General features: G+C 50.0%; 1 protein-coding gene across 5 annotated transcripts in view; it reads right to left on the reverse strand.

Moving 5' to 3' along the window:
- Nucleotides 1-334: 334 nt before the first annotated feature.
- Nucleotides 335-25,997, reverse strand: part of fhip1b (FHF complex subunit HOOK interacting protein 1B) — a 149,041-nt gene continuing 123,378 nt past the window's right edge. For 4 of the 5 annotated variants that reach the window (XM_063054781.1, XM_063054780.1, XM_063054783.1 and 1 more), the window contains 6 exons: nt 25,861-25,940; nt 23,439-23,608; nt 20,527-21,678; nt 9,367-9,545; nt 5,897-6,059; nt 335-1,045 (listed from right to left, as the gene is read on the reverse strand). In XM_063054781.1, the coding sequence (XP_062910851.1) occupies nt 747-1,045; nt 5,897-6,059; nt 9,367-9,545; nt 20,527-21,678; nt 23,439-23,608; nt 25,861-25,940 (2,043 nt within the window). In that variant the 3' untranslated portion in view covers nt 335-746. The remainder of the gene's footprint in view (nt 1,046-5,896; nt 6,060-9,366; nt 9,546-20,526; nt 21,679-23,438; nt 23,609-25,860; nt 25,941-25,997) is intronic. The other variant, XM_063054784.1, reaches the window with a different exon arrangement.

Consider the following 25,997-nt stretch of genomic DNA (forward strand, 5'->3'; position numbering starts at 1 on the left):
TAATTTTAAGGTGATTGGGGGAAGTATGGGGGGGGGTGTCAGGAGTGTTTTTTTTTACACAGGGAGTGGCGGGTGCAGGAAACGTACTGCCAGGGGTGGTGCTGGAGGCGGATACATTTAAATTCTTAGGCGCATGGATGACAGTAAAGTGGAGGAGCATGTGGGAGCCGATTAAAAGTTTGGCACAACATTGTGAGCCAAAGGGGCCTGTACAATGCTCCAGTGTTTTGTGTTCTTTGTTGACACAATGGGCTGAACAGCCTGTTACAATGGACTCTTACTACCATTCCAACATTCAGAAGCAGCAGGAAGAAGAGACCTGAATGAACTCCCGTAAACCAATTTTTCTTATAAAAATATTGCAATATTTACATGGCAGTAATCTCTGCCTTACATCATCGATAGAGTGTATGTGGGAATGCAGCACCCGTCCTCCCCAAGGGCTGTCCAACACTGCCCCTCTCTCTCCCTCTGTGGACAGCCCACTTGCAGAGGGGCGTGCCTGCTTGCACTATGCCCAGAGAGAGATGTGTGTGTGTGTGTGTGTGTGTGTGTGTCTGTGTGTTTGTGTGTGTGTAGGAGGGAACCTCAAACAGCCAGGATCCGTGGACACTGATGGAGAGGATCGAGTGATACATTCTGATCCAAGGTGCTGCTGAAGAATTCTGTGGGATGGGGTTCGGAGTGCTGACCCGGGTGTCCTGTCCATTGGTGGGGAGTGGAGCCATGCCTCTCCCTCGGCTCCCTCACTCCTCCCTGTCTTCCAGCAGAAAGGGTGAGGTGACTGCATGTTCCTGAGCAATGGCTGCCAGCTCCTTCAGGAACTCAGAGAAGATGAGGGAGCAGTACACGGCATTCTTCACCCGGAGGGCCTCATTCTGTTTCTCGGCCGAGCTCTTGAAGATGGAGCTGCCAGTCAGTGTGTGCAGGACCTGACCCTCGCGGACGTGCTGCAGGGCGAGCTGGGCGGCTTGCCGGGCTCTGGTTGGACTGTTGGTGTGGCGCAGGATCAGCTCCCCCAGCGACGGCTTCCGGCTCTTCACTGCTGGGGAAACACAGCGGCTTCAGTGAGGGGCAACACTCACACATTTACACACACACTCAAACACAGAGACACAAACACAGCGGCTTCAGTCAGGGGCAACACTCACACACACACACACACACTCAAACACAGAGACACAAACACAGCGGCTTCAGTCAGGGGCAACACTCACACACACACACAGACACACAAACACAGAGACACACACTCAAACACAGAGACACAAACAGTCACACACACTCAAACACAGAGACACACTCAAACACAGAGACACAAACAGCGGCTTCAGTCAGGGGCAACACTCACGCACACTCCAACACACTCAAACACAGACGCACACACTCAAACACAGCGGCTTCAGTCAGGGGCAACACTTACACACACACTCAAACACAGAGACACACACTCAAACACAGACACACATTCAAACACAGAGACACACTCAAACACAGCGGCTTCAGTCAGGGGCAAAGCGAGGCCATGTGACACACACACACACACACACTATACAAACTCACCATTTTAACACCCTTTCTATGTGAGCATATATTCATCCTGACTTGACAAATCCACTCCCCGAGCAGACACACACGCCCGGTGCAGAACGGAAAAGTGTTTTGTGACAAGTCTGTTTGTACCCCAAATGTTGCTGCTGAGACAGTGAGTGTGGGTTGAGATGGTGTTATGGGGATGGGAGGTGGGCAGGTTGCATGTTCAATCTGTGGTGAGGAAGGCAAATGCAATGTTAGCATTAATTTCAAGAAGACTAGAATACAGAAGTAAGGATGTAACGCTGAGGCTTTATAAGCCATTGGTCAGACCACACATGGAGTACTGTGAGCAGATTTGGGCCCTTTGGCTCACAATGTCGTGACAACCTTTTAATCTACTTCAAGCTGTCATGGAGAGGATGTTTCCTGTACTGGGGGAGTCGAGGACCAGAGGGCACAGCCTCAGATTAGAGGGGCGTCCATTTGGAACAGGAATGAGAAGGAGGCAGCAGTGACAAAGTGGATGAATTAGTGGCCACATGGATGTAACTCCATCATTGTCATGGAGACAAGGTTACACTGTGAACATGATCCTGACCTTGTTAATGAGAGAGAAATAATTGAAAAAGGGTGGCGATGCCCTGAGAATGAAGAATGGAGTAAGAGCACCATTCACTGTCCAGCCCAAGCAGCAGGGTCCTGGCAACCCATTGATGCCAATTCCCCAGTCCTTCTATCACCACCCTCTACCCTTTACCCAAATTCAAATTCACCAGTTCACCCTGGATCCCAAGTCCCTCATATGCTGGACCAGTCCTCCAAGCAGGACATTACTAAAGTTCATCTTGGCAATGTCCATCATACTGTCTTCATCAGAGAGTCACAGAACAGAAACATCCACGCTGACCAAGCCCCATTTGCCCATGTTTCACCCACATTCCTCTACAGCAGGGGTTCCCAAACTGGGCTCCACGGACCCCCTCAGTTCACTGTAGGGACCCATGGCATAAAAAAACTTCTGGGAAGCCTTTCTCTAAACCTTCCTGTCCACATACCTATCCAAAGGTCTTTTAAGTGTTGGAGTTGTACCCAGCTCGAGCAGCTTGTTCCACAAACCCAGCACCCTCTGTGGGGATAGCTTGCCTCTCACGTTCCCTTTAGATCTTCCTCCTCTCACCGGAGCTTTCGACTCCCCTACCTTGGGGAAAAGCTGTCACTGTCGAACAGTTCAGACCCTTCAGCCCACAATGTTATGCTGACCTGTTACCCTACTGTAACCCTTTCCTCCTACATAACCCTCCATTCCCCCTTCATCCATGTACACCCTACCAGCACCCCGCCAGTGAGTTCCACACACCAACACTCTGCATAGCAAACTGACCTCTGACATCCCCCTATTCTTTCCTTCATTACTTTAAAATGATGCACCATCGTATTAGCCATTCTTGCCCTGGGAAAAGACTCTGGCTGTCCACTCTATCTATGCCTCTTATCATTTTATACACCTTGATCAAGTCACCTCTCATCCTCCCTCCCTCCGCAGAAATGCCCTAACTCGCTCAACTTTTCCTCAAGACATGCTCTCTAATCCAGGCAGCCACCTTAGACATTCCCCTAACACTGATCTCAAACCTGCACTGCCTTGCGGCTCTACCCGCTCACTGGGAAGGCTTTGGGAGTAAACCCCCAAGAAATATCCGGAGCTGGAGTCCTACTCTTCGGCAACTCCTGCGACGCTGCTGCTGCCAAACTACATTGGTCCCTGCCCTTCCTTTGCATTCATCAGCTGTGTGGAGAGGGGGGCCTGCTGCACGGGCAACAGCTTGTTCTATATTGTACTGCGCTGGCTTGCGTATCCCATAGACGCAACCTCCATGGTCAACCTCGACCAACAGAGGCCCTTAATTTTCTAAACCTTGATTAGGTTGCATATCAGCCCTCTAATCCCGTCTTTCTAAAAGAAACTAAGTCTTATAATTTGTTTACCACTGCCGTAAGGAGTGGCGGGGTGGAGATACGTCTCTACCAAAGGAGGTGTAAGGTGCTCCTTCACTCTGCTAGCCTGCAGGCCAGATGTAGCACCTGCTGAGCCCCTGCTCAGGGTCACGTGAAGCCATGGCAGCAGGTGGTGGATGGTCGAACGAGCGGCCGGTGCATGTCACAAGTCCTGGTTATGTGACCACTGACACCAGGCAGACAATCTCTGAAGAGTCGTGATAATGGCTGGGGTCACCCGTCTTGTGAAAACACTGCCCAGGAGGCAATGGCAAACCACTTCTGGAGAAAAAATTGTTAACAGCATGGCTGACAACATCATACAGCACGGCAGATGATGATGATGACGACTGCCAAAGGCTCACAGACCTGTAGCTATCTGGTTAACACCTGCCATCTTTCTGAAGTAAAGGAACAACAGTGGGTACCCTGCAGACTTCCGGCATCTCGTCTGTGGCTAACAAAGAAGATCTCTGCTAGGGACCCACACCTCCCACTCCATGGGTGGGTTGGAACTGGTCCCTTTTGCTGTTGTTTTGTTATGTTCCCTGTTGTTCTGTCAAACACTGAGAACATACTTGCAGGCGCCAGACTGTGTGGAGACACTTGCCCCCAGCACAACCTCGGATTGTGTTGGCTGTTAACACAAGCCATCGATGTACACGTGATAAATAAATGAATCTGAATCTTAGGATCGATCTGGTCTGACTCTGGAGATTTAGCGACCCCCATGCGCCATGCATCTGACAACCACCCCTTCCTCTCCACATTACCCATTATCTCAATGTCAGTCTCAAAATTCAGAACAGATATCTCAGTGCCTTCACCGACAGGGGTGAGATTTACAATTTGCAATCCAGCAGGCTCAGCGGCTGAGAACAGGAAGAGTTTTGGATATGAAGTAGACCATAAGACAGGGGTTCCCACCCTGGGGTTCACAGATCCCTTGGTTAAAATCATAGAGTCCATGGCATAAAAGCCCCACCGTAAGACCCAGGAGCAGAATTAGGCCATTTCTGCTCCACCATTTCATCATGACTAATTTATTTATTTCCCCTCTCAACCTCATTTTTCTGCCTTCTCCCTGTAACCTTTGACACACTGACTAATCAAGACCCTATCAACCTCTGCTCTAAATATACCCAATGACAACAGCTGCCTGTGGCAATGAATTCCACAGATTCACCACTCTGGCTAAAGAAATTCCTCCTCATCTCTCTCTGTTCTAAAGGGATGTCCCTCTATTTTGAGGCTGTGTTCTCTGGTCCTAGACTCCCCCACTATAAGAAACATTCTCTCCATATCCACTCTGTCTAGGCCTTTCAATATCTGATAGGTTTCAACAAGATCCCCCCCCCCCCGCCATTCTTCTAAACTCCAGTTTAACCCAGAGCCACCAATCGCTCATAAATTAGCCTTTTCATTCCCTGATAATCTCCTCTGGACCCTCTCCAATGCCATCCCATCCTTTCACAGAGGAGACCAAAACCACTCACATCTGAGGAAATCCCTAATCTGAGGAAAGACATCTTTGCCATAGAGGGAGTACAAAGGAGGTTCACCAGATTGATTCCTGGGATGGCAGGACTTTCATATGAAGAAAGACTGGATGAACTGGGTTTGTACTCGTTGGAATTTAGAAGATTGAGGGGGGATCTGATTGAAACGTATAAGATCCTAAAGGGATTGGACAGGCTAGATGCGGGAAGATTGTTCCCGATGTTGGGGAGGTCCAGAACGAGGGGTCACAGTTTGAGGATAGAGGGGAAGCCTTTTAGGACCGAGATTAGGAAAAACTTCTTCACACAGAGAGTGGTGAATCTGTGGAATTCTCTGCCACAGCAAACAGTTGAGGCCAGTTCATTGGCTATGTTTAAGAGGGAGTTAGATATGGCCCTTGTGGCTACAGGGGTCAGGGGGTATGGAGGGAAGGCTGGGGTGGGGTTCTGAGTTGGATGATCAGCCATGATCATAATAAATGGCGGTGCAGGCTCGAAGGGCCGAATGGCCTACTCCTGCACCTATTTTCTATGTTTCTATGTTTCTATTCTCCAAGTCTGCCTGACCAACAGCTCAGTGTTAGGTTTTTTGAGGGATTTGAGATTACTGCAGGAGACAGGGGCTGAAGCGGGGGACCAGAGGAGTGGAGTGGAAACATGGCCAGCTCCTCTCCCCGGTGCTTTCTGCACAGTGTTACACACTTGACGGCTCACACTGCAGTGCCGTTGATGCCCGTGATACCCCCGTGGCTGAGGAACTGGGGCCGTGGCCGGGGACAGTGGGGACGGGAGAGGGGAGCGGGGCAGAGGTGAAGGTCCAGCCCTCGGGTACCCATCTTCCTGCCGATCCGGGCGGTCTGAGTTACCCAAGCTGTCGGAGCGTCGCAGTGGGGGCACCGAGTTGGGGGAGTCAGACCAATCCAGCTTCCCGCGGGCGATTAAGTATTTCCTGGCTTTGTACAACATCATGGGGAAGTCCTCCTGCGATGCGGCGAACACCTCGATCTTGTTCTTGACTGACCCAAGGACCTGAGGGTGGGACAAAGCCATGTCAACATAATGTAGGAACCAAGGTGAGCAGGGGCAGGTGCAGCACCCTGCAGGACCATGCTGCTGGCCCTGTGTCCGACCACATCCAGGGCTGACGTGGGGATGGGGCACAGGTGGCAGAAACGTCAGCTGGCTTCATGCTCCAACTGTTGTTGGGCTCCTCAAGGTCCAAACCCTCCCTTTATCATTCCACCCCCCGCCACAGTATGACTCTCCCTCAGTACTGCCATTTTGTTTTACAAAACAAGTTTACTTACCCAAAAAGCAAACATTCAGTATTTACAAGACAATGAAAAATTCAAATTAAAATATGATTACCACTTTCTATAAAACACTCAATTCCCTGGGGACCCACCATTCCTGCAAATCGCTTAATGTACGCATTGTGACCACATGCTCCCTCTCCGAGGACAGCCGGGCACCGACGTATCCTCGGAAAAGGGCCAGGCAGTCGTCCTGGGCAGCAGCCTCCACTTTCCGCCACTGAGACCTGTGAATGGTTATCTTGGCCAGACCCAGGACCAAGCCCACCAGGAGATCCTCCCCACGCCCCACCCCCTTCTGTACTGGGTGCCCGTATACAAGGAGCAAAGGACTAAAGTGCAGCCCGAACCTCAGCAGCACCCTGAGAAACTCAAACAGGGGCTGAAACCTCTCACGTTCTGTGTACGCATAGTACACTGACTCCTGGCCACAGAATGGACAGGTGGACGGGGTGTCAGTGAACCTGCTCAGGAACCTGTTGTACGGGACTGCCCAATGCAACACCTTCCACCCCAGGTCCCCACTGCCCAGGGGAAGGACCCCTGTGTAAAGAGATTTCCACTGGGGACCTCCTCTGCTGCCTGACGGTAACACGGATCACCAGGGCGTGTCCGGTCAGCAGACGAAGGTGAGGAAGTGAAAGGTGAGCAGGAGCAGCCCGTACAGGAAACGCTTTGAAGCGTCACAGACGGGCACGGTGGGCATTCCCGTGAGACGGCTCCCGTTGTGTGGGACCCTCTCCCGAGTGGTATCCTGAGGCCTGGGTCAGACGAACACTTCCGGCCCATCAGGTGGTGGTGCAGTCGTAACCCCACAAACCTCCTCAACACCCACCATGATAGTATTGGACCAGTTCCCCCTCGCAGCTAGAGCACCGAGCCCCACCGGCACGGGAGCACCCTGCCTGGATGAGACTAGGCCCCAGACCCTCCACAGTTCCCAAGAGAAGCAGGGTAGATCCCGCAGAGTGGCACGGCTGACGCCGTCCGCCAGGATTTGCATTCACTCCTGCGGACAGCATCCCTAGCGGAGGCTGCTCACGGTACAGGTAACTCTGCAGGGTCCTGAGGGAGAGACTGGTCACAGTACAGGTAACTCTGCAGGGTCCTAAGGGAGAGACTGGTCACAGTACAGGTAACTCTGCAGGGTCCTGAGGGAGAGACTGGTCACAGTACAGGTAACTCTGCAGGGTCCTGAGGGAGAGACTGGTCACAGTACAGGTAATTCTGCAGGGTCCTGAGGGAGAGACTGGTCACAGTACAGGTAACTCTGCAGGGTCCTGAGGCACAGAGCTGCCAGCTGGGTGCTAACACACACCAATGACTGGTTGCCCTCCACGATTGAAAGACTCAGGACTGCTGCAGAGACCCAATGCCTCCTATTGCCCCTGAAGAAGTCCACCAGCCTCTTCTGGGTCCTGGACACAAACGCTGTGGGAGGGATCAATGCAGTCAGCCAGTACCCCACCATGGAGGTGACCAGCTGATTGATCACTAAAGCCCTCCCCCAGTATGATATTGCACAAAGGAGGTCCCAGCCGGGCAGAGATCTTCGTCTCCAAACCCTGCCACTGACCCACCAAGAGGGAGTCTCGCATCCTCTGCAAATCAACATGGTCGGTGACCATAAAGAGGACGTCAGCAGTGTAAGCCGAAAGGACGACCTCCATGTCTGGTTCGCGTAGAACCAAACCTGTTAACCTCCTACAGAGAGGGCAGAGGAATGGCTTCACACAGACTGAGTACAACTGCCCCGACATGGGGCACCCCTGACGCACCCCCCTCCCAAAGCAAAAGGGCGCTGTCAAGGACCTGTTCATCTTCATCTGGCCCCCTGTGGTGGCGAAGAGCAGTCGGATGCTGGCTGCAAAATGTGGCCCAAGCCCGAACGCTTGCAGTCTCAAAAAAGGTACTCATGGTTCACCCTATCGAACACCTTCCCTTGGTCGAGAGAGAGAGAGAGAGAGGCGACCGACAGACCAGCCCCCCGGTACAGGGAAATCAGATCCTGGACCGTGTAGGACTGGTCAGGGTGGACCTCTTCTGCCAGCACAGAGCCCAGACCCGGGCAAAGACCTTGTACTCTGCGCTGAGGAGGGATACTGGGTGCCAATTCCACAGGCTACAGAGATCCCCCTTCTGTGGCAGCAAGGCCACAACCGCTTTGCGCCAAGGAAGGAGCTTCTCCCCCGTCGCCATGCTCTCCCCCAATACCCCTGCATAATCAACCCCCAGGATGTCCCAGAAGGCCTGGAGAAACTCCATCGTGAACCCATCTAGTCCCAGAAACTTGCCTCTCGGCAGCTGGTTGAGGGCACTGGTCAGCTCCACTAAAGATAGTGGTGTATCGAGCCGATCACCCCCCAGTGTTGATCCTCAGCAAGTCCTCCCACAGAGCCCTGTGTGCATCCTCACTGCGCCGGTCTGGTGAGAAGAGAGCCTCGTAAAAGGAATGGACTTCGTCAGATCCGTGACGGAGGAACCATCCTCTGCCAGCAACTCCACCAGCTGCCTGCGGACACCCCTCCCCCTCTCGAGGGAGAGAGAAGGGCGAGGCATGGTCCAGATCCTCAGGTAAGCACCTCAGGACCTCTCGAGCTGCAGGTGCCTCAGTGCCTCCTTCCTCCGCTGGTACTCATCCCAGAGGGGCTGGTCCCCATTGGTTAGCCTCAGCCGAGACTCCAGGTCGACCAGCTCCTTCTCAAGCCGATCGATCCCGGACATCCGCCGCTTGGTTAACCTGTCAGTAGTGCTCTCTCGGGGCCCCCTCTACTAGGAAAATGTGCCCGGTTATCCACTTGATCTATGCCTCTTATCACCCTGTACACCTCGATCAAGACCTCTCATCCCCCTTCGTTCCAGAGGAATGCCCTGTGAGGCTCAGCCCATCTTTGCTGGTGGGGCAGGCTACGGGGTGGAGAGCCCTGTGAGGGGCTTTGCTGGTGGGGCAGGCTACGGGGCGGAGAGCCCCATGAGGGGCTTCGCTGGTGGGGCAGGCTACGGGGCGGAGAGCTCTGGCCTACCTGGATGAGGGACTTGACACTAGGCTGGAAGACCATGTTGGTGTTGAGTAGAAAGGAGCGGAGCAGGGGCTGGGGGTAGCAGGCCAGCTGAGCGATGATCCCGGTGAGCAGAAAATTCACATAGAGCGAGTTCTGCAACATGTTCTCCAGCTTGGCGAAGAGCACAGCAATGAACGAACCTACAGTGGGAAAAGAGAGAGGACATCATCACAAAGCCAGAGCAACATTGGGTAAACACCAGGAAATCTGCAGATGCTGGAAATTCAAGCAACACACGAAATGCTGGTGAATGCAGCAGGCCAGGCAGCATCTTTAGGAAGAGGTACAGTCGACGTTTCAGGCTGAGACCCTTCGTCAGGACTAACGGAAAGAAGAGGTAGTAAGAGATTTGAAAGTGGGAGGGGGAGGGGGAGATCCAAAATGATCGGAGAAGACAGGAGGGGGAGGGATGAAGCCAAGAGCTGGACAGGTGCTTGGCAAAAGGGATACAAGGCTGGAGAAGGGGGAGTATCATGGGACGGGAGTCCTAGGGAGAAAGAAAGGGGGACAGGTGCGCCAGAGGAAGATGGAGAGCAGGCAAGGAGTTATTGTGAGAGGGACAGAGAGAGAAAAAAGAGAAGAAAGAAAAGGAAAGAAAGAAAGAAGGAAGAAAGGAAGGAAGAAAGAAAGAAAGGAAGAAAGGAAGGAAGGAAGGAAGAAAGGAAGAAAGAAAGAAATAAATAAGGGATGTGGGGAGGAGGGGCATTAACGGAAGTTAGAGAAATCAATGTTAATGCTATCGGGTATATCACACCAGCCAACTCACAGGTGAAGTGTCGCCTCACCTGGAAGGACTGTCTGGGGCCCTGAATGGTGGTGAGGGAGGAAGTGTAAGGGCATGTGTAGCACTTGTTCCGCTAACATTGGGTGTTTAAAATTTATAGACCACCCAATAGTAACAGGGACATCGAGGAGCAGATAGGGAGACAGATTCTGAAAAGGTGTAATAATAACAGGGTTGTCGTGGTGGGAGATCTTAATTTCTGAAACATTGATTGGCATCTCCCTAGAGCAAGGGGTTTAGATGGGGTGGAGTTTGTTAGGTGTGTTCAGGAAGGTTTCCTGACACAATATGTAGATAAGCCTACAAGAGGAGAGGCTGTACTTGATTTGGTATTGGGAAATGAACCTGGTCAGGTGTCAGATCTCTCAGTGGGAGAGCATTTTGGAGATAGTGATCACAATTCTATCTCCTTTACAATGGCATTGGAGAGGGATAGGAACAGACAAGTTAGGAAAGCGTTTAATTGGAGTAAAGGGAATTATGAGGCTATCAGGCAAGAACTTGGAAGCATAAATTGGGAACAGATGTTCTCAGGGAAACGTACAGAAGAAATGTGGCAAATGTTCAGGGGGTATTTGTGTGGCGTTCTGCAGAGGTACGTTCCAATGAGACAGGGAAAGGATGGTAGGGTATAGGAACCATGGTGCACAAAGGCTGTTGAAAATCTAGTCAAGAAGAAAAGCTTACGAAAGGTTCAAAGAACTAGGTAATGATAGAGATCTAGAAGATTATAAGGCTAATAGGAAGGAGCTTAAGAAGGAAATTTGGAGAGCCAAAAGGGGCCATGAGAAAGCCTTGGCGGGCAGGGTTAAGGAAAACCCCAAGGCATTCTACAAGTATATGAAGAGCAAGAAGATAAGATGTGAGAGAATAGGACCATTCAAGTGTGACAATGGAAAAGTGTGTATGGAACTGGAGGAGATAGCATGGATACTTAATGAATACTTTGCTTCAATATTCACTACGGAAAAGGATCTTGGCAATTGTAGGGATGAATTACAGCGGATTGAAAAGCTTGAGCATGTAGATATTAAGAAAGAGGATGTGCTGGAGCTTTTGGAAAGCATCATGTTGGATAAGTCACCAGGACCGGATGAGATGTACTCCAGGCTACTGTGGGAAGTGAGGGAGGAGATTGCTGAGCCTCTGGTGATGATCTTTGCATTATCAATGGGGATGGGAGAGGTTCCAGAGGATTGGAGGGTTGTGGATGTTGTTCCCTTATTCAAGAAAGGGAGTAGCGATAGCCCAGGAAATTATAGACCAGTGAGTCAACTTCAGCGGTTGGTAAGTTGATGGAAAAGATCCCGAGAGGCAGGATTTATGAATATTTGGAGAAACATAATATGATTAGGAATAGTCAGCATGGCTTTGTTAAAGGCAGGCTATGCCTTACAAGCCTGAGTTGAAAAAGGTAGAGCAGTAGATGTAGTATATATGGATTTTAGCAAGGCTTATTGAGAAAGTAGGAAGGCATGGGATGCAGAACTGGCTTGTCCACAGAAGGCAAAAAGTGGTTGTAGACGGGTCATATTCTGGATGGAGGTCGGTGACCAGTGGTGTGCCTCAGGGATCTGTTCTGGGATCCCTACTCTTCGTGATTTTTATAAATGACCTGGATGAGGAAGTGGAGGGGTGGGTTAGTAAATTTGCTGATGACACAAAGGTTGGGGGTGTTGTTGATAGTGTGGAGGGCTGTCAGAAGTTACAGCGGGACATTGATAGGATGCAAAACTGGGCTGAGAGGTGGCAGATAGTGTTCAACCCAGGTAAGTGTGAGATAGTTCATTTTGGTAGGTCAAATATGATGGCAGAAAATAGTATTAATTGTAAGACTCTTGGCAGTGTGGAGGATCAGAGGGAACTTAGGGTCTGAGTCCATAGGACACTCAAAGCAGATTGACTCTGTGGTTAAGAAGGCATACAGTGTATTGGCCTTCATCAACCATGGGATTGAGTTTAAGAGCCAAGAGCTAATGTTGCAGATATACAGGACCCTGATCAGACCCCACTTGGAGTACTGTGCTCAGTTCTGGTCGCCTCACTCCAGGAAGGATGTGGAAACTATAGAAAGGGTGCAGAGGAGATTTACAAGGATGTTGCCTGGATTGGGGAGCATGCCTTATAAGAATAGATTGAGTGAACCCAGCCCTTTCTATTTGGAGCGACAGAGGATGAGAGGTGACCTGATAGAGGTGTATAAGATGATGAGAGGCATTGATCGTGTGGATAGTCAGAAGCTTTTCCACAGGGCTGAAATGGCTAACACGAGAGGGCATAGTTTTAAGGTGCTTGGAAGTAGGTACAGGGGAGATGTCAAGATGTCAGGGGTAAGTTTTTTTATGCAGAGAGTGGTGAGTGCATGGAATGGGCTGCTGGCGATGGAGGTGGAGGTGGATACAATAGGGTCTTTTAAGAGACTCCTGGATAGGTATATGGAGCTTAGAAAAATAGGGGCTATGGGTAACCCTAGTTAATTTCTAAAGTAAGTACATGTTCATCACAGCTTTGTGGGCTGAAGGGCCCATATTGTGCTGTAGGTTTTCTATGTTTCTATGACAAAGGGAACGAAGGGAAGAGCGAGGGAGGGAGGGAGGGGAAGGGAGAGAGGGAGACCCATTATCACAAAGTCAGGGTGACACAACAGGGAACTGAGGGAAGAGGGAGAGAGGGAGGGAGGGAGAGAAGGGAGGGGAGAGAGAGACCCATCATCACAAAGTCAGGGCGACACCACAGGGTTAATGGAGGGAAGAGGGAGAGAGGGAGGCATCATCACAAAGTCAGAGCAATTACAACACAGGAAATGACAGGGTAGATTGGGGAGGGAGAGAGTAGTTTAATTGGTCAGTGGGTGTAATTGGGCTTGTTGTGCTGCTACAGTGCAGTATCTCTGAATAAAATCAAATCAATAAATGAGGTAACTGTCTAAGGTTACAGGGAGAAGTTTGTCAGACTGGGGCACTGTTCTTTTATTTATACAGCACGGAACAGGCCCTTCCATCCCCTTCGAGCCGAACCACCCAGCAACCTCCCGATTTTACCCCAGCCTGACCACAGGACAGTTTATAATGACCATCGAACCTACCGACCAATGTGGTCCGTGGGAGGAAACGGAGCACCCAGAGGAAACCCACACAGTCCATAAGACCATAAGACAAAGGATCAGAAGTCGGCCATTCAGTCCATCGAGTCTGCTCCGCCATTTTATCATGAGCTGATCCATTCTCCCATTTAGCCCCACTCCTCCGCCTCCTCACCATAACCTTTGATGCCCTGGCTACTCAGATACCTATCAATCTCTGCCTTAAATACACCCAATGACTTGGCCTCCACTGCTGCCCGTGGCAACAAATTCCATAGATTCACCACCCTCTGACCAAAAAAATTTCTTCACATCTCTGTTCTGAATGGGCGCCCTTCAATTCTTAAGTCATGCCCTCTCGTACCAGACTCCCCCATCATGGGAAACAACTTTGCCACATCCACTCTGTCCATGCCTTTTAACATTCGAAATGTTTCTATGAGGTCTCCCCTCATTCTTCTAAACTTCAAGGAATACAGTCCAAGAGCAGACAAACGTTCCTCATATGTTAACCCTCTCATTCCCGGAACCATTCTAGTGAATCTTCTCTGTACCCTCTCCAACGTCAGCACATCCTTTCTTAAATAAGGAGACCAAAACTGCCTACAGTACTCCAAGTGAGGTCTCACCAGCGCCTTATAGAGCTGCAACATCACATCCCTGCTCCTATACTCTATTCCTCTAGAAATGAATGCCAACATTGCATTCGCCTTCTTCACCACCGACTCAACCTGGAGGTTAACCTTAGGGGTATCCTGTACGAGGACTCCCAAGTCCCGTTGCATCTCAGAACTTTGAATTCTTTCCCCATCTAAATAATAGTCTGCCCATTTATTTCTTCTGCCAAAGTGCATAACCATACACTTTCCAACATTGTATTTCATTTGCCACTTCTTTGCCCATTCTTCCAATCTATCCAAGTCTCTCTGCAGACTCTCCGTTTCCTCAGCACTACCGGCCCCTCCACCTATCTTCGTATCATCAGCAAACTTAGCCACAAAGCCATCTATTCCATAATCCAAATCGTTGATGTACAATGTAAAAAGAAGCGGCCCCAACACAGACCCCTGTGGAACACCACCGGTATCCGGCAGCCAACCAGAATAGGATCCCTTTATTCCCACTCTCTGTTTCCTGCCAATCAGCCAAAGCTCTATTCACGTATGTAACTTTCCTGTAATTCCACGGGTTCTTATCTTGTTAGGTAGCCTCATGTGTGGCACCTTGTCAAAGGCCTTCTGAAAATCCAAATATACAACATCCACTGCATCTCCCTTGTCTAGCCTACTTGTAATTTCCTCAAAAAATTGTAATAGGTTTGTCAGGCAGGATTTTCCTTTAAGGAATCCATGCTGAGTTCAGCCTATCTTGTCATATGCCTCCAGGTACTCTGTAACCTCATCCTTGACAATCAACTCCAACAACTTCCCAACCACTGATGTCAAGCTAATAGGTCTATAATTTCCTTTTTGTTTCCTTGCCCCCTTCTTAAATAGCGGAGTGACATTTGCAATCTTCCAGTCTTCCGGAACCATGCCAGAATCTATCGACTTTTGAAAGATCATTGCTAATGCCTCCGCAATCTCCACAGCTACTTCCTTCAGAACACGAGGGTGCATTCCATCTGGTCCAGGAGATTTATCGACCTTTAGCCTATTCAGCTTCCTGAGTACTTTCTCTGTCATAATTGTGACTGCGCACACTTCTCTTCCCTGCCACCCTTGAGTGTCCGGTATCCTGCTGTCTTCCTCAGTGAAGACTGATGCAAAATACTCGTTCAGTTCCTCCGCCATCTCCTTATCTCCCATTACAATTTCTCCAGCATCATTTTCTATCCGTCCTATATCTACTTTCACCTGTCTTTTACTCTTTATATACTTGAAAACGCTTTTAGTATCTTCTTTGATATTATTTGCTAGCTTCCTTTCATAGTTAATCTTTTCCCTCTTAATGACCTTCTTAGTTTCCTTTTGTAAGCTTTTAAAAACTTCCTAATCCTCTGTCTTCACACTAATTTTTGCTTCCTTGTATTCCCTCTCCTTTGCTTTAACTTTGGCTTTGACTTCTCTTGTCAACCATGGTTGCATCCTTTTTCCATTCGAAAATTTCTTCTTTTTTGGAATATACCTGTCTTGCACCTTCCTCACTTCTCACATAAACTTCAGCCACTGCTGCTCTGCCGTCTTTCCCACCAGTGTCCCTTTGCAGTCAACTTTGGCCAGTTCCTCTCTCATGCCACTGTAATTTCCTTTACTCCACTGAAATACCGACACATCAAATTTCGGCTTCTCTTTTTCAAATTTCACAGTGAACTCAATCATGTTATGATCACTGCCTCCTAAGGGTTCCTTCACCTCAATCTCTCTAATCACCTCCGGTTCATTACACAATACCCAATCCAATACAGCCGATCCCCTAGTGGGCTCAACAACAAGCTGTTCTAAAAAGCCATCTCGCAGACATTCTACAAATTCTCTCTCTTGAGATCCAGTGCCGACCTGATTTTCCCAATCCACTCGAATGTTAAAATCCCCCACAATTATCATAACACTGCCCTTCTGACAAGCCTTTTCTATTTCCTATTGTAATTTGTAGTCCACATCCCTGCAGCTGTTTGGAGGCCTATAAATAACTGCCATCAGGGTCCTTTTACCCCTGCGATTTCTGAGCTCAACTAATAAAGATTCTGCACCTTCCAATCCTATATCACCTCTTTCTAATGATTTAATATCATTTCTTACCAATAAAGCCACGCCTCCCTCTCTGCCTACCTGCCTATCCTTCCGATACACCGTGTATCCTTGGATGTTCAGCTCTCAGAGACATGCATCCTTTAGCCACGTCTCAGTGATGGCCACAATACCCTATCTGCCAATCTGTAGCTGTACGACAAGATCATCCACCTTATTCCTTATGCTGTGTGCATTTAACACCTTAAGACCAGTATTTGGTACTTTTCGCTTTGATTTCACTGCAAGTCACCCCAATGGCTACAAATTTGCCCCATCACCTGCCTATCTTTCATAGAAACATAGAAAATAGGTGCAGGAGTAGGCCATTCGACCCTTCGAGCCTGCACCGCCATTTATTATAATCATGGCTGATCATCCAACTCAGAACCCCGCCCCAGCCCTCTCTCCACACCCCCTGATCCCTGTAGCCACAAGGGCCATATCTAACTCCCTCTTAAATATAGCTAATGAACTGGCCTCAACTGTTTCCTGTGGCAGAGAATTCCACAGATTCACCACTCTCTGTGTGAAGAAGTTTTCCTAATCTTGGTCCTAAAAGGCTTCCCCTTTATCCTCAAACTGTGACCCCTTGTTCTGGACTTCCCCAACATCGGGAACAATCTTCCTGCATCTAGCCTGTCCAATCCCTTTAGGATTTTATACATTTCAATCAGATCCCCCCTCAATCTTCTAAATTCCAACGAGTACAAGCCCAGTTCATCCAGTCTTTCTTCATATGAAAGTCCTGCCATCCCAGGAATCAATCTGGTGAACCTTCTTTGTACTCCCTCTATGGCAAGGATGTCTTTCCTCAGATTAGGGGACCAAAACTGCACACAATACTCCAGGTGTGGTCTCACCAAGGCCTTGTACAACTGCAGTAGTACCTCCCTGCTCCTGCACTTGAATCCTCTCGCTATAAATGCCAGCATACCATTCGCCTTTTTCACCGCCTGCTGTACCTGCATGCCCACTTTCAATGACTGGTGTATAATGACACCCAGGTCTCGTTGCACCTCCCCTTTTCCTAATCGGCCACCATTCAGATAATAATCTGTTTTCCTATTTTTGCCACCAAAGTGGATAACTTCACATTTATCCACATTAAATTGCATCTGCCATGAATTTGCCCACTCACCCAACCTACCCAAGTCACCCTGCAACCTCTTAGCATCCTCCTCACAGCTAACACTGCCACCCAGCTTCGTGTCATCCGCAAACTTGGAGATGCTGCATTTAATTCCCTCATCCAAGTCATTAATATATATTGTAAACAACTGGGGTCCCAGCACTGAGCCTTGCGGTACCCCACTAGTCACTGCCTGCCATTCTGATAAGGTCCCGTTTATTCCCACTCTTTGCTTCCTGTCTGCTAACCAATTCTCTATCCACATCAATACCTTACCCCCAATACCATGTGCTTTAAGTTTGCACACTAATCTCCTGTGTGGGACCTTGTCAAAAGCCTTTTGAAAATCCAAATATACCACATCCACTGGTTCTCCCCTATCCACTCTACTAGTTACATCCTCAAAAAATTCTATGAGATTCGTCAGACATGATTTTCCTTTCACAAATCCATGCTGACTTTGTCCGATCATTTCACCGCTTTCCAAATGTGCTGTTATCACATCTTTGATAACTGACTCCAGCAGTTTCCCCACCACCGACGTTAGGCTAACCGGTCTATAATTCCCCGGTTTCTCTCTCCCTCCTTTTTTAAAAAGTGGGGTTACATTAGCCACCCTCCAATCCTTGGGAACTAGTCCAGAATCTAACGAGTTTTGAAAAATTATCACTAATGCATCCACTATTTCTTGGGCTACTTCCTCAAGCACTCTGGGATGCAGACCATCTGGCCCTGGGGACTTATCTGCCGGTCACCGTGGGCGTCCCCTGTCAGGTCATCCCCCTCAACAGCATCCAGAACAAAATATTTGTTGCTGAGGGGGACAGCTACAGGGGTGCTCTCCACTATCCGGGCATTTCCCTTTCCTCTCCTGACAGTGACCCAGTTTTCTGACCCCTGTAGCCTAGGGATGACTACGTCCCTGTAGCTCCTGTCTATCACCTCTTCATTTTCCCTAATAAACTGTAGGTCATCAAGCTGCAGCTCCAGATCCCTAACACGGTCTCTGAGGAGCTGCATCTCGGTGCACCTGAGCAGATGTGGCCATCAGGGAGGCTGGAGGTCTCCCAGGATTCCCACATCTGACACCCTGAACAAAGCACTAACCCTGCAGGCATGCTATCTAATTCTACAGGGAGAACACACAAACCAGAGCACCCAGAGGAAACCCACAGTCACAGGGAGAACACACAAACTTCTTACGGGCAGCGGTGGGAGTGTTCACAGTGGGTACAATAGGATCATTTAGGAAGAACTTGGATGGGAATATAGAGGGGATGGGTGTCAGGGGGAAATAATTGCTGGTCTTGCAGGTGACACCAAGACAGTGGAGAGAAGGGCTGCTGTAAGCCAGGCGATGTGTCAGGGTGTAGGGGTGCAGAGACTGAGTTACTGGAGGGTACCAGGACCTCTGGCCGAGTCATTCAGACACCTGCGTTGACCCCTAATCACCAATGTTAATATTGTCAGCAGCAATGATCTGCTGGCATTGGAGAGGGTCGAGAGGAAGTTCACAAGAGTAACTCCAGGAATGAAACTGTTAATATATGTGGAACATTTGCCGGCTCTAGGCCTGTACTCGCTGAAGTTGGAAGAATGAGGGAAAATCTCAGTGAAACCTACCAAATATTGAATGGCCTAATTCTGCTCCTACATCTTATGGTCACACAGGCAGGAGTTCAGGGTCAAGTAATTAAATAAGTCCTAAGTTCTGTCCGAAAGCCTCGTCAGTATGGAGGCTGGGAGATGACGGGAGTGCGGGACATCGGGACTAGCTGGGTGGACAGAGTGGTCAGCATGGACTGGATGGGTTGAAGGACCTGTAAATTTGCTGCATTGCTCTGTGACTTTTTAAACCACATTTCCCCGATCTACCCTGCCCGTTGGTTCATCCGATTGTTTGTTACATGTTGTCACTTTGAACAAATCCAATCAATCCACACTCATCCAAGAGGCTATTAATGATATCCCTGAGTATTGTTTCTAGAACTCTCCCCACCACTGAGGTTAAGCTGACTGGTCTGTCATTGCTATGCTTGTCCCAACATTGTCTTTTTGAGCAGAAGTGGGAGTGGAGAGCAGTGGTCAAACATGGCCTCGGATCTACAGGTTATGGCAAGGTTTCTGCAATGCCCTCCTGAATTCCCTCATGAAGATTAAAGAACGTAAATCTGAAACAAAAACAGAAGATGCTGCTGGGAACACTCAGCGAGTCAAGGGGCACCTGTCGAGAGAGACAGAGTTAATGTTCTAGGTCCAAGGCTCTTTATTGGAATGGGTTATCCATTTGAACCAGGGGATTTATCCACTTTACCCCCTGCTTGTCTCTCCAGGCCACTAGACCCTAGACACAGGAGCAAAACGAGGCCGTTTGGCTCATCGGGTCTGCTCCACCGTTCCATCAAGGTTGACCTTCAACACCCTGTCTAACCGAGAACCTATCAACCTCTGCTTCAAATGTATCCAATGACTTGGTCTCCACAGCTGTCAGTGGCAATGCAGTAAACTCCACAGATTCATCACCCTCTGGCTAAAGAAATTCCCCCTCATCTCTGTTCTAAAGGGAAATCCTTCTATTCTGAGGCTGTGCCCTCTGGTCCTAGACTGTTCCACTATTAAAAGCATCCTCTCATCATCCAGTCTATCTAGGCCTTTCAATATTTGGTAGGTTTCAACGAGATCTTCATTCTTCCGAACTTCAGTTAGTACGGACCTAGAGTCACCAATCTCCTCAAACATCAATCCTTTCATTCCCGGAATCATTCTCATGAACCTCCTCTGGACCCTCTCCAATGCCAGCACATCCTTTCTTAGATAAGGGACGTAAAGCTGCTCACATACTCTAAATGCGGCCTTGTAAAGCCTCAGCATTACATCCTTACTCTCAAAAACATTGCTACCATTGCATTTGCCTTCTTCACCATCGACTCAACCTGCAAGTTAACCTTTAGGGAATACTGCATGTGGACTCCAAGTCTCCTTGCATCTCTGATTTTTGAATTTTCTCCCCACTTAGAAAATAGTCCACACCTTTATTCCTTCCACACACTTCCCGACTCTATACTCTAACTGCCATACCTTTGTCCATTCTCCCAATCTGTCAAGATCCTTTAGTAGCTGCAACCCTCTTACAGTCATGGCCCTGAAGGTTACTACTCCAAGAGCTTCTTATCTGCCGATACATTCACTGAGCTGTGGATGGAGTCCAGGTACAACTTTCACCTTGTGAGAATCTTTACCCACAGCACCTCCCTCAGGTAGTGAGTTCCAGATCCCAGCCTCCCTCCGGAGGGCAGGTTCCTCCTCAGATGCTCCCATAAACCTCTTACTCCTCACCTTAAACCTCAGCCCTCTACTCTAGACCCCTCATCATCCAGCCTGACGCTGCTCTTACCTGTGGAGGGCAGGTCCTGTGCTGGCTCAGGGAGATGGCCGCTGACAGGCACCTGCGCCTGGACTCTTGATAAAGTCCTACTCCCGGGGACCAGCTGGTAACTGTCGTCCTCGTCCTCCTCTTCCTCTCCGTCCTCATCCTCCGCCTCCTCCTCAGTGAGTGGGTCCCCTCCGCTGGCAACCTTCTCCTCCATCCGATGCCAGCCTCCCATCTCGGCCTCCATCTCCAGCAGTTCCTGGGAGAACTTCTCCACGTTGAGGCCTCTGCCGTTGGCTTCCGCGGGAGCTTGGTCCAGTAGCTCGTCAATCAGGCTGTCGAGGGACTTGCCGCCTGCCAGTGTGTCCAGGCCGGGCCTGCTCCCTGCCCGGCCCTCCTCCTCCCCACCCTCCGCCAATGATATGTGGGGCTCACAAGGGACCCCGCTCTGGCTGCCGGTCACCTCCCTCCTGGGGTGGCTTCGCTGGGGCCTGTCTCTCCGTACCTTCTTCACCGCCAGGCAGTTGTCAGCCCGCCCAGGAAGACCCGGGCCACTGCTGCTCTCGCCGTTCAGCAGGGAGACCCTGCCCTCTGCGTGCACCCTGCCCAGCTGGTCTCTGTTGGGCCTCAGCCCTCTGCCCTTAGAGGGGGCAGCCTTCACCCTCTCCCTCCGCAGACTGCGCTTCTTACTGCGTGGCGTGGTACTGACCCAGTCCCCATTTTCCAGGGGCTCCCTCCTGCCAAAGGGGTCCGATCTGAGCTGGCCCTGCCCCGGGACAGAGCTGGTCCGGGTCCGATCCGCTCCGAAGTGGTCCATGTGCAGGCGGATGGTGTCGACATCCTCTGGGAGGGGCTGAGCGGAGAGGGGATCCGGTTCCTGGCCATCGTACGGAGCCGACCACCTGCCACATGCCTTGACGCAGAGGTCGATATGCCTGCGGGCGTCCCGCAAGTACTCCAGGTAGTTGGAGTCCAGCTCGGACACCTCGTCCCATCGGCTGTGGGAGGGGCTGCAGGTGGTGGGGTCGCTCGGAGCCTCGCCGGGTGACCGGGGGGGAATCCCTCCATCCGAGCCCATGCTCTGCTGTCGCGAGAAGAGGGAGATGCGTGAGGGGGTCGAGGGTTTTGGCACGGCAGTCATCACTGTGGACGTGTCAATACTCGGGCTCCCGTGGGCTGTAGGAACACAGGGGCTGTATCAGTGCAGTGAGGGGTAACAGTCTACACATTCACACATCAAAACCCTCCCACCCACACCCCAGGTCCTACAGGAACACGGGCTGTATCAGTACAGTGAGGGGTAACAGGGTACACATTCACACCCCATATCTCAGGTCCTACAGGGACACGGGCTGTATCAGTACAGTGAGGGGTAATTGGGTACACATTCACACCCCACACCTCAGGTCCTACAGGGACACACGGGCTGTATCAGTACAGTCACACGCCCACATAGCACAGTCCCACACCACAACACTATCCCCAACATCACTCACCCCTGGTCATCCAGTGGAGGGGAAATGACCACCTACGTGTCCTGGTATGGAAACACGAAATCTATAAAAAGTTGTGGATACGGCCCAGTTCGTCACGGGTAAACCCTCCCCACCACTGAGCACATCTGTATGGAGTGTTGTCACAGGAGAGCAGCATCCGTCATCAGGGACCCCTCCACCCAGGACCTGCTCTCTTCTTGTTGCTGCCATCAGGAAGGTGGTACAGGAGCCTCAGGACTCACACCACCAGGTTCAGGAACAGGCTCTTGAACCAGAGGGGATAACTTCACTCGCCCCACCACTGTAATGTTCCCACAATGTAAACTCTTATTTTAAAAAAATCTACAATTTGTATTCTCATTTTTATTGCTTATTTCTTATTCTCTTTTTTTGTATTTGCACTCTTGTTTGTTTGTCGTGCTTGTACAAAGCAGCTCAATATCCATGAGACTTGTCTGAAATCCCTGCACTAGCCACAAGAGGGGGCAGGAGCCCGGCTCCTGAACACCGGAGGGCCGTGGGTTACTGGAGATGGGCCAGGCAAAGAGTATGGTAAGAGGCAGTGATCGAGTGGGCAGCCAGAGACGCTCTCCCAGGGTGGAAATGGCTATACCAAGGGCATAACGTTAATGTGATAGAAGGAAAGTATGGGGGGGAGGGAATGTCAGAGGTAGGATTTTTGCACGGAGAGCAGTGGGTGTCAGGGATGGTGGTAGAGGCAGATACATGGGTGATAGAAAGACGGAGGGTTATGTGGGAGGGAAGGGGTAGATTGATCTTAGAGTGGGTTAAAAAGTTGGCACAACATTGTGGGCTTAACAGCCTGTACTGTACTGGAACGTTCTATGTACAAGTTTCTGTGTTCTATGTTCTATTTTCTATGTACTCACGCTCCTGAAGTAGTCTCTCCATCAATTGCACTTTTCCACTAAATATACACACCGAGCTGAGGCATCTTGCTGTGAGAGAGTCTCATCTCCCTTGCACAACTCTCTGCTCCCCTCCATGTCCTTTTATGTTCCTCTCCCCTCCATCTCTCTCTGCTCCCCTCCATCTCTCTCCTCTCCTCAATCTCTCTCTACTCTCCTCCATCTCTCTCTACGCTCCTCCATCTCTCTCTACGCTCCATCTCTCTCTACTCCCCCCACACCTCTGCTCCCCTCCATCTCTCTCACTCTGCTCCATCTCCCCCCCACACCTCTCTCCTCCCCTCCATCTCTCTCTCCTCCCCTCCATCTCTCTCTACACCCCTCCATCTCTCTCTGCTCCCCTCCATCTCCCCCCCACACCTCTCTGCTCCCCTCCATGTCCCTCTGCCATCTTGATCATCTGTCTCCAGCCCACTGCCCGTACCATGGCTATCCTCACCTCCCTCTCTTACCCGACACCCACTGCCCAGTCTGTCCAGGACGCTCTCCTCACAACCCATACCCCTCTCACCTTTAGACCACACTGCGTGTTCCTCCTCCCTCTCGAAGAAGCCCAGGTTTTCAGGCTTACAGCATTCTGGGATCAGGGACAGGAACTTATCGGCCGTCTTCCCGTAGAAATCCTGATCCTTAACGGCACACCGCTGGCTTAGCATCACATGATTGCATGGAATCAGATACCTGCCGATGTTGTGATGAGATTTGGTTAACCAACGTGTCCTCACTCCTACAGGGTTGTACCAGGTCCAAACATCAGCCTGACTCTAGAGTAACACTCGGTTTACATTACAACCCTTCGCTGTAGGATACCTGAGCATCATACCTATGCTATTGGCATGGTAGCATCGCAGTTAGCTTAATGCTTTAAAGTGCCAGCAACTGGGTTCAATTCTCCCACTGCCTGTACGTTCTCCCCTGACCATGCAGGTTTGCCCCGTGACCATGTGGTGCTCCAGTTTCCTCCCACATCGCCAAGACCTACAGGTTAAGGTCAGGGTTAGTAAGTTATGTGCGTGCTGTCTTGGCTCCGGAACCGTGCTGACACTTGGGAGCCGCCCAGCACAATCCTGGCACTGATGCAAAAGATGCACTTCACTGTATGGAAAGTGACAGATGAAGTCAGGTGGGTGGGGAAGGAGGATGAAGGAAGAAGCTGGGAGGTGACAGGAGGAAAAGGCAAAGGGCTGGAGAGGAGAGTGGACCATGGGAGAAAGGGAAGAAAGGGCACTAGAGGTGGTGGGGGGGGGGGAGATGGGCAGGTGAGGAGAAGAGGTAAGAGGCCAGAGTAGAAAATAGAAGATCACATCCCTTTGCCTCCTTCCACCAAGTCAATGTTGCATCGGACTGGCCAGCTCACCCTGGACCCTGTAATAAAACTTCTGGACTAGCCTTCACTAAAGTCCATGTAGACAACACCCTCAGCCACGTTCTCATCAACCTTCTTGGTCACCACTTCCATAAACTCCATCAGATTCACAAGACGTGATTCCCCACACACAAAGCCATGCTGACTTTCCCTAATCAGTCCTTGCCTTTCCAAATGAAGGTAGAGTTTGGGTTAGGGATAATCTCTCAGAATCTCTTCCACTAACTTACCCACCACTGATATTAGACTCATTGCCTAGCAGTTCCCTGGCATGTCCTTGCAAAATAAAGACACAACGTTACCCCCTCCAGCCTTCCGGTACCCCACTCATACTCAACGAAGATACTAAAACCTCTCGATAAGTGACCAATAAAACTAATCTACGTATCTACATAAGTTCCCACCCAGCAGATTCCAACACCTTCCTCCTTTCCTTCCCACAACATTCACACAGTCAAGCCTGGAATTTATCCACCCTTATCCATTTCAAGATCTCGAGCACTGGTGTATTGTCATGAAATTCCAGGATATCACTGTGCCCTTCCCATACTCCCTCATTTCCATGTCCTTCTAAACAGTAAATACAGATAAGTACCCTCTTAAGTCCTGTGGCTCCACACATAGATGATCACACTGATAGTCATGGAACATGGCAGCACATAAACAAGCCTTTCATCCCAGCTAGTCTGTGCCGAACTGTTATACTGCCATCCCATCAACCTGCACCCAGATCATGGCCCTCCATACCCCTTCCATCCAAATGTTGACATTAACCTTGCATCCTCCACTTCCACTCGTCAGATAATCTCCCACTTGAACCACTCTCTAAGTGAAGAACTTCCCCTCATGTTCCCCTTAAACATTTCACCTTTCACCCTTAACCCATGACCTCTCATTCTAGTCTCACCCAACCTCAGTGGAAAAAGCCTGCTTGCATTTACCCCTCATAATTATGTATACCTCTATCAATTCTCCTCTCAGTTTCCTATGCCCCAGGGAATAAAGTCCTTGCCTTTTCAACCCTCTCCCATAACTCAGGACACATCCTTGTACATTTTCTCTGTACTCTTTCAATCTTATTGGTATCTTTCCTGTAGGTAGATGACCAGAATTGCACACAATACTTCAAATTAGGTCTCACCACCATCTTATACAACTTCAATATAACATCCCAACTCCTGTACTTGATACTCTGATTTATAAAGGCCAATGTGCCAAAAGCTTTCTAAATGACCCTATCGACCTGTGACATCCCTTTCTCTGTTAACCCTTTGTTGTCTGATCCTTAAGGGGATCCATTCTGCCCCTGACCATCCTTTCACAGAACATACCTAAAAATCCTTTCGGGCTTATCTTTACTGCACCTACCAGGGGTTTCGCTAGGCCTTTTGCGGCCCTCCTGCGTTCCTTTCTGAGTGTACTCCTTGAGGGATTTGCTTCACCTGAGCTGCTTATCCTTGACATGTGCCTCCTTTCTTCTGACCGGACCCTCAATCTGTGTCTGGTCAGCACAGCCAGCCCCTGGCCCACCCTATGGCCAGTGAAAATGTTCCGCCCCACGTCGTACCTGAGAACGAGCTGCAGCATGACGTCCTCACAGCTGAGAGTGAGCAGGGTCCTGAAGAGACTGAGAGACACCATGCAGAGCTGGTGAAAGGCCAAGCACGCAGTTACAGTCAGTAATTCCCAACCCAGCCCCGCTCA

Source organism: Mobula hypostoma, chromosome 7 (assembly GCF_963921235.1).
Source record: "Mobula hypostoma chromosome 7, sMobHyp1.1, whole genome shotgun sequence".
Taxonomy (NCBI): domain Eukaryota; kingdom Metazoa; phylum Chordata; class Chondrichthyes; order Myliobatiformes; family Myliobatidae; genus Mobula; species Mobula hypostoma.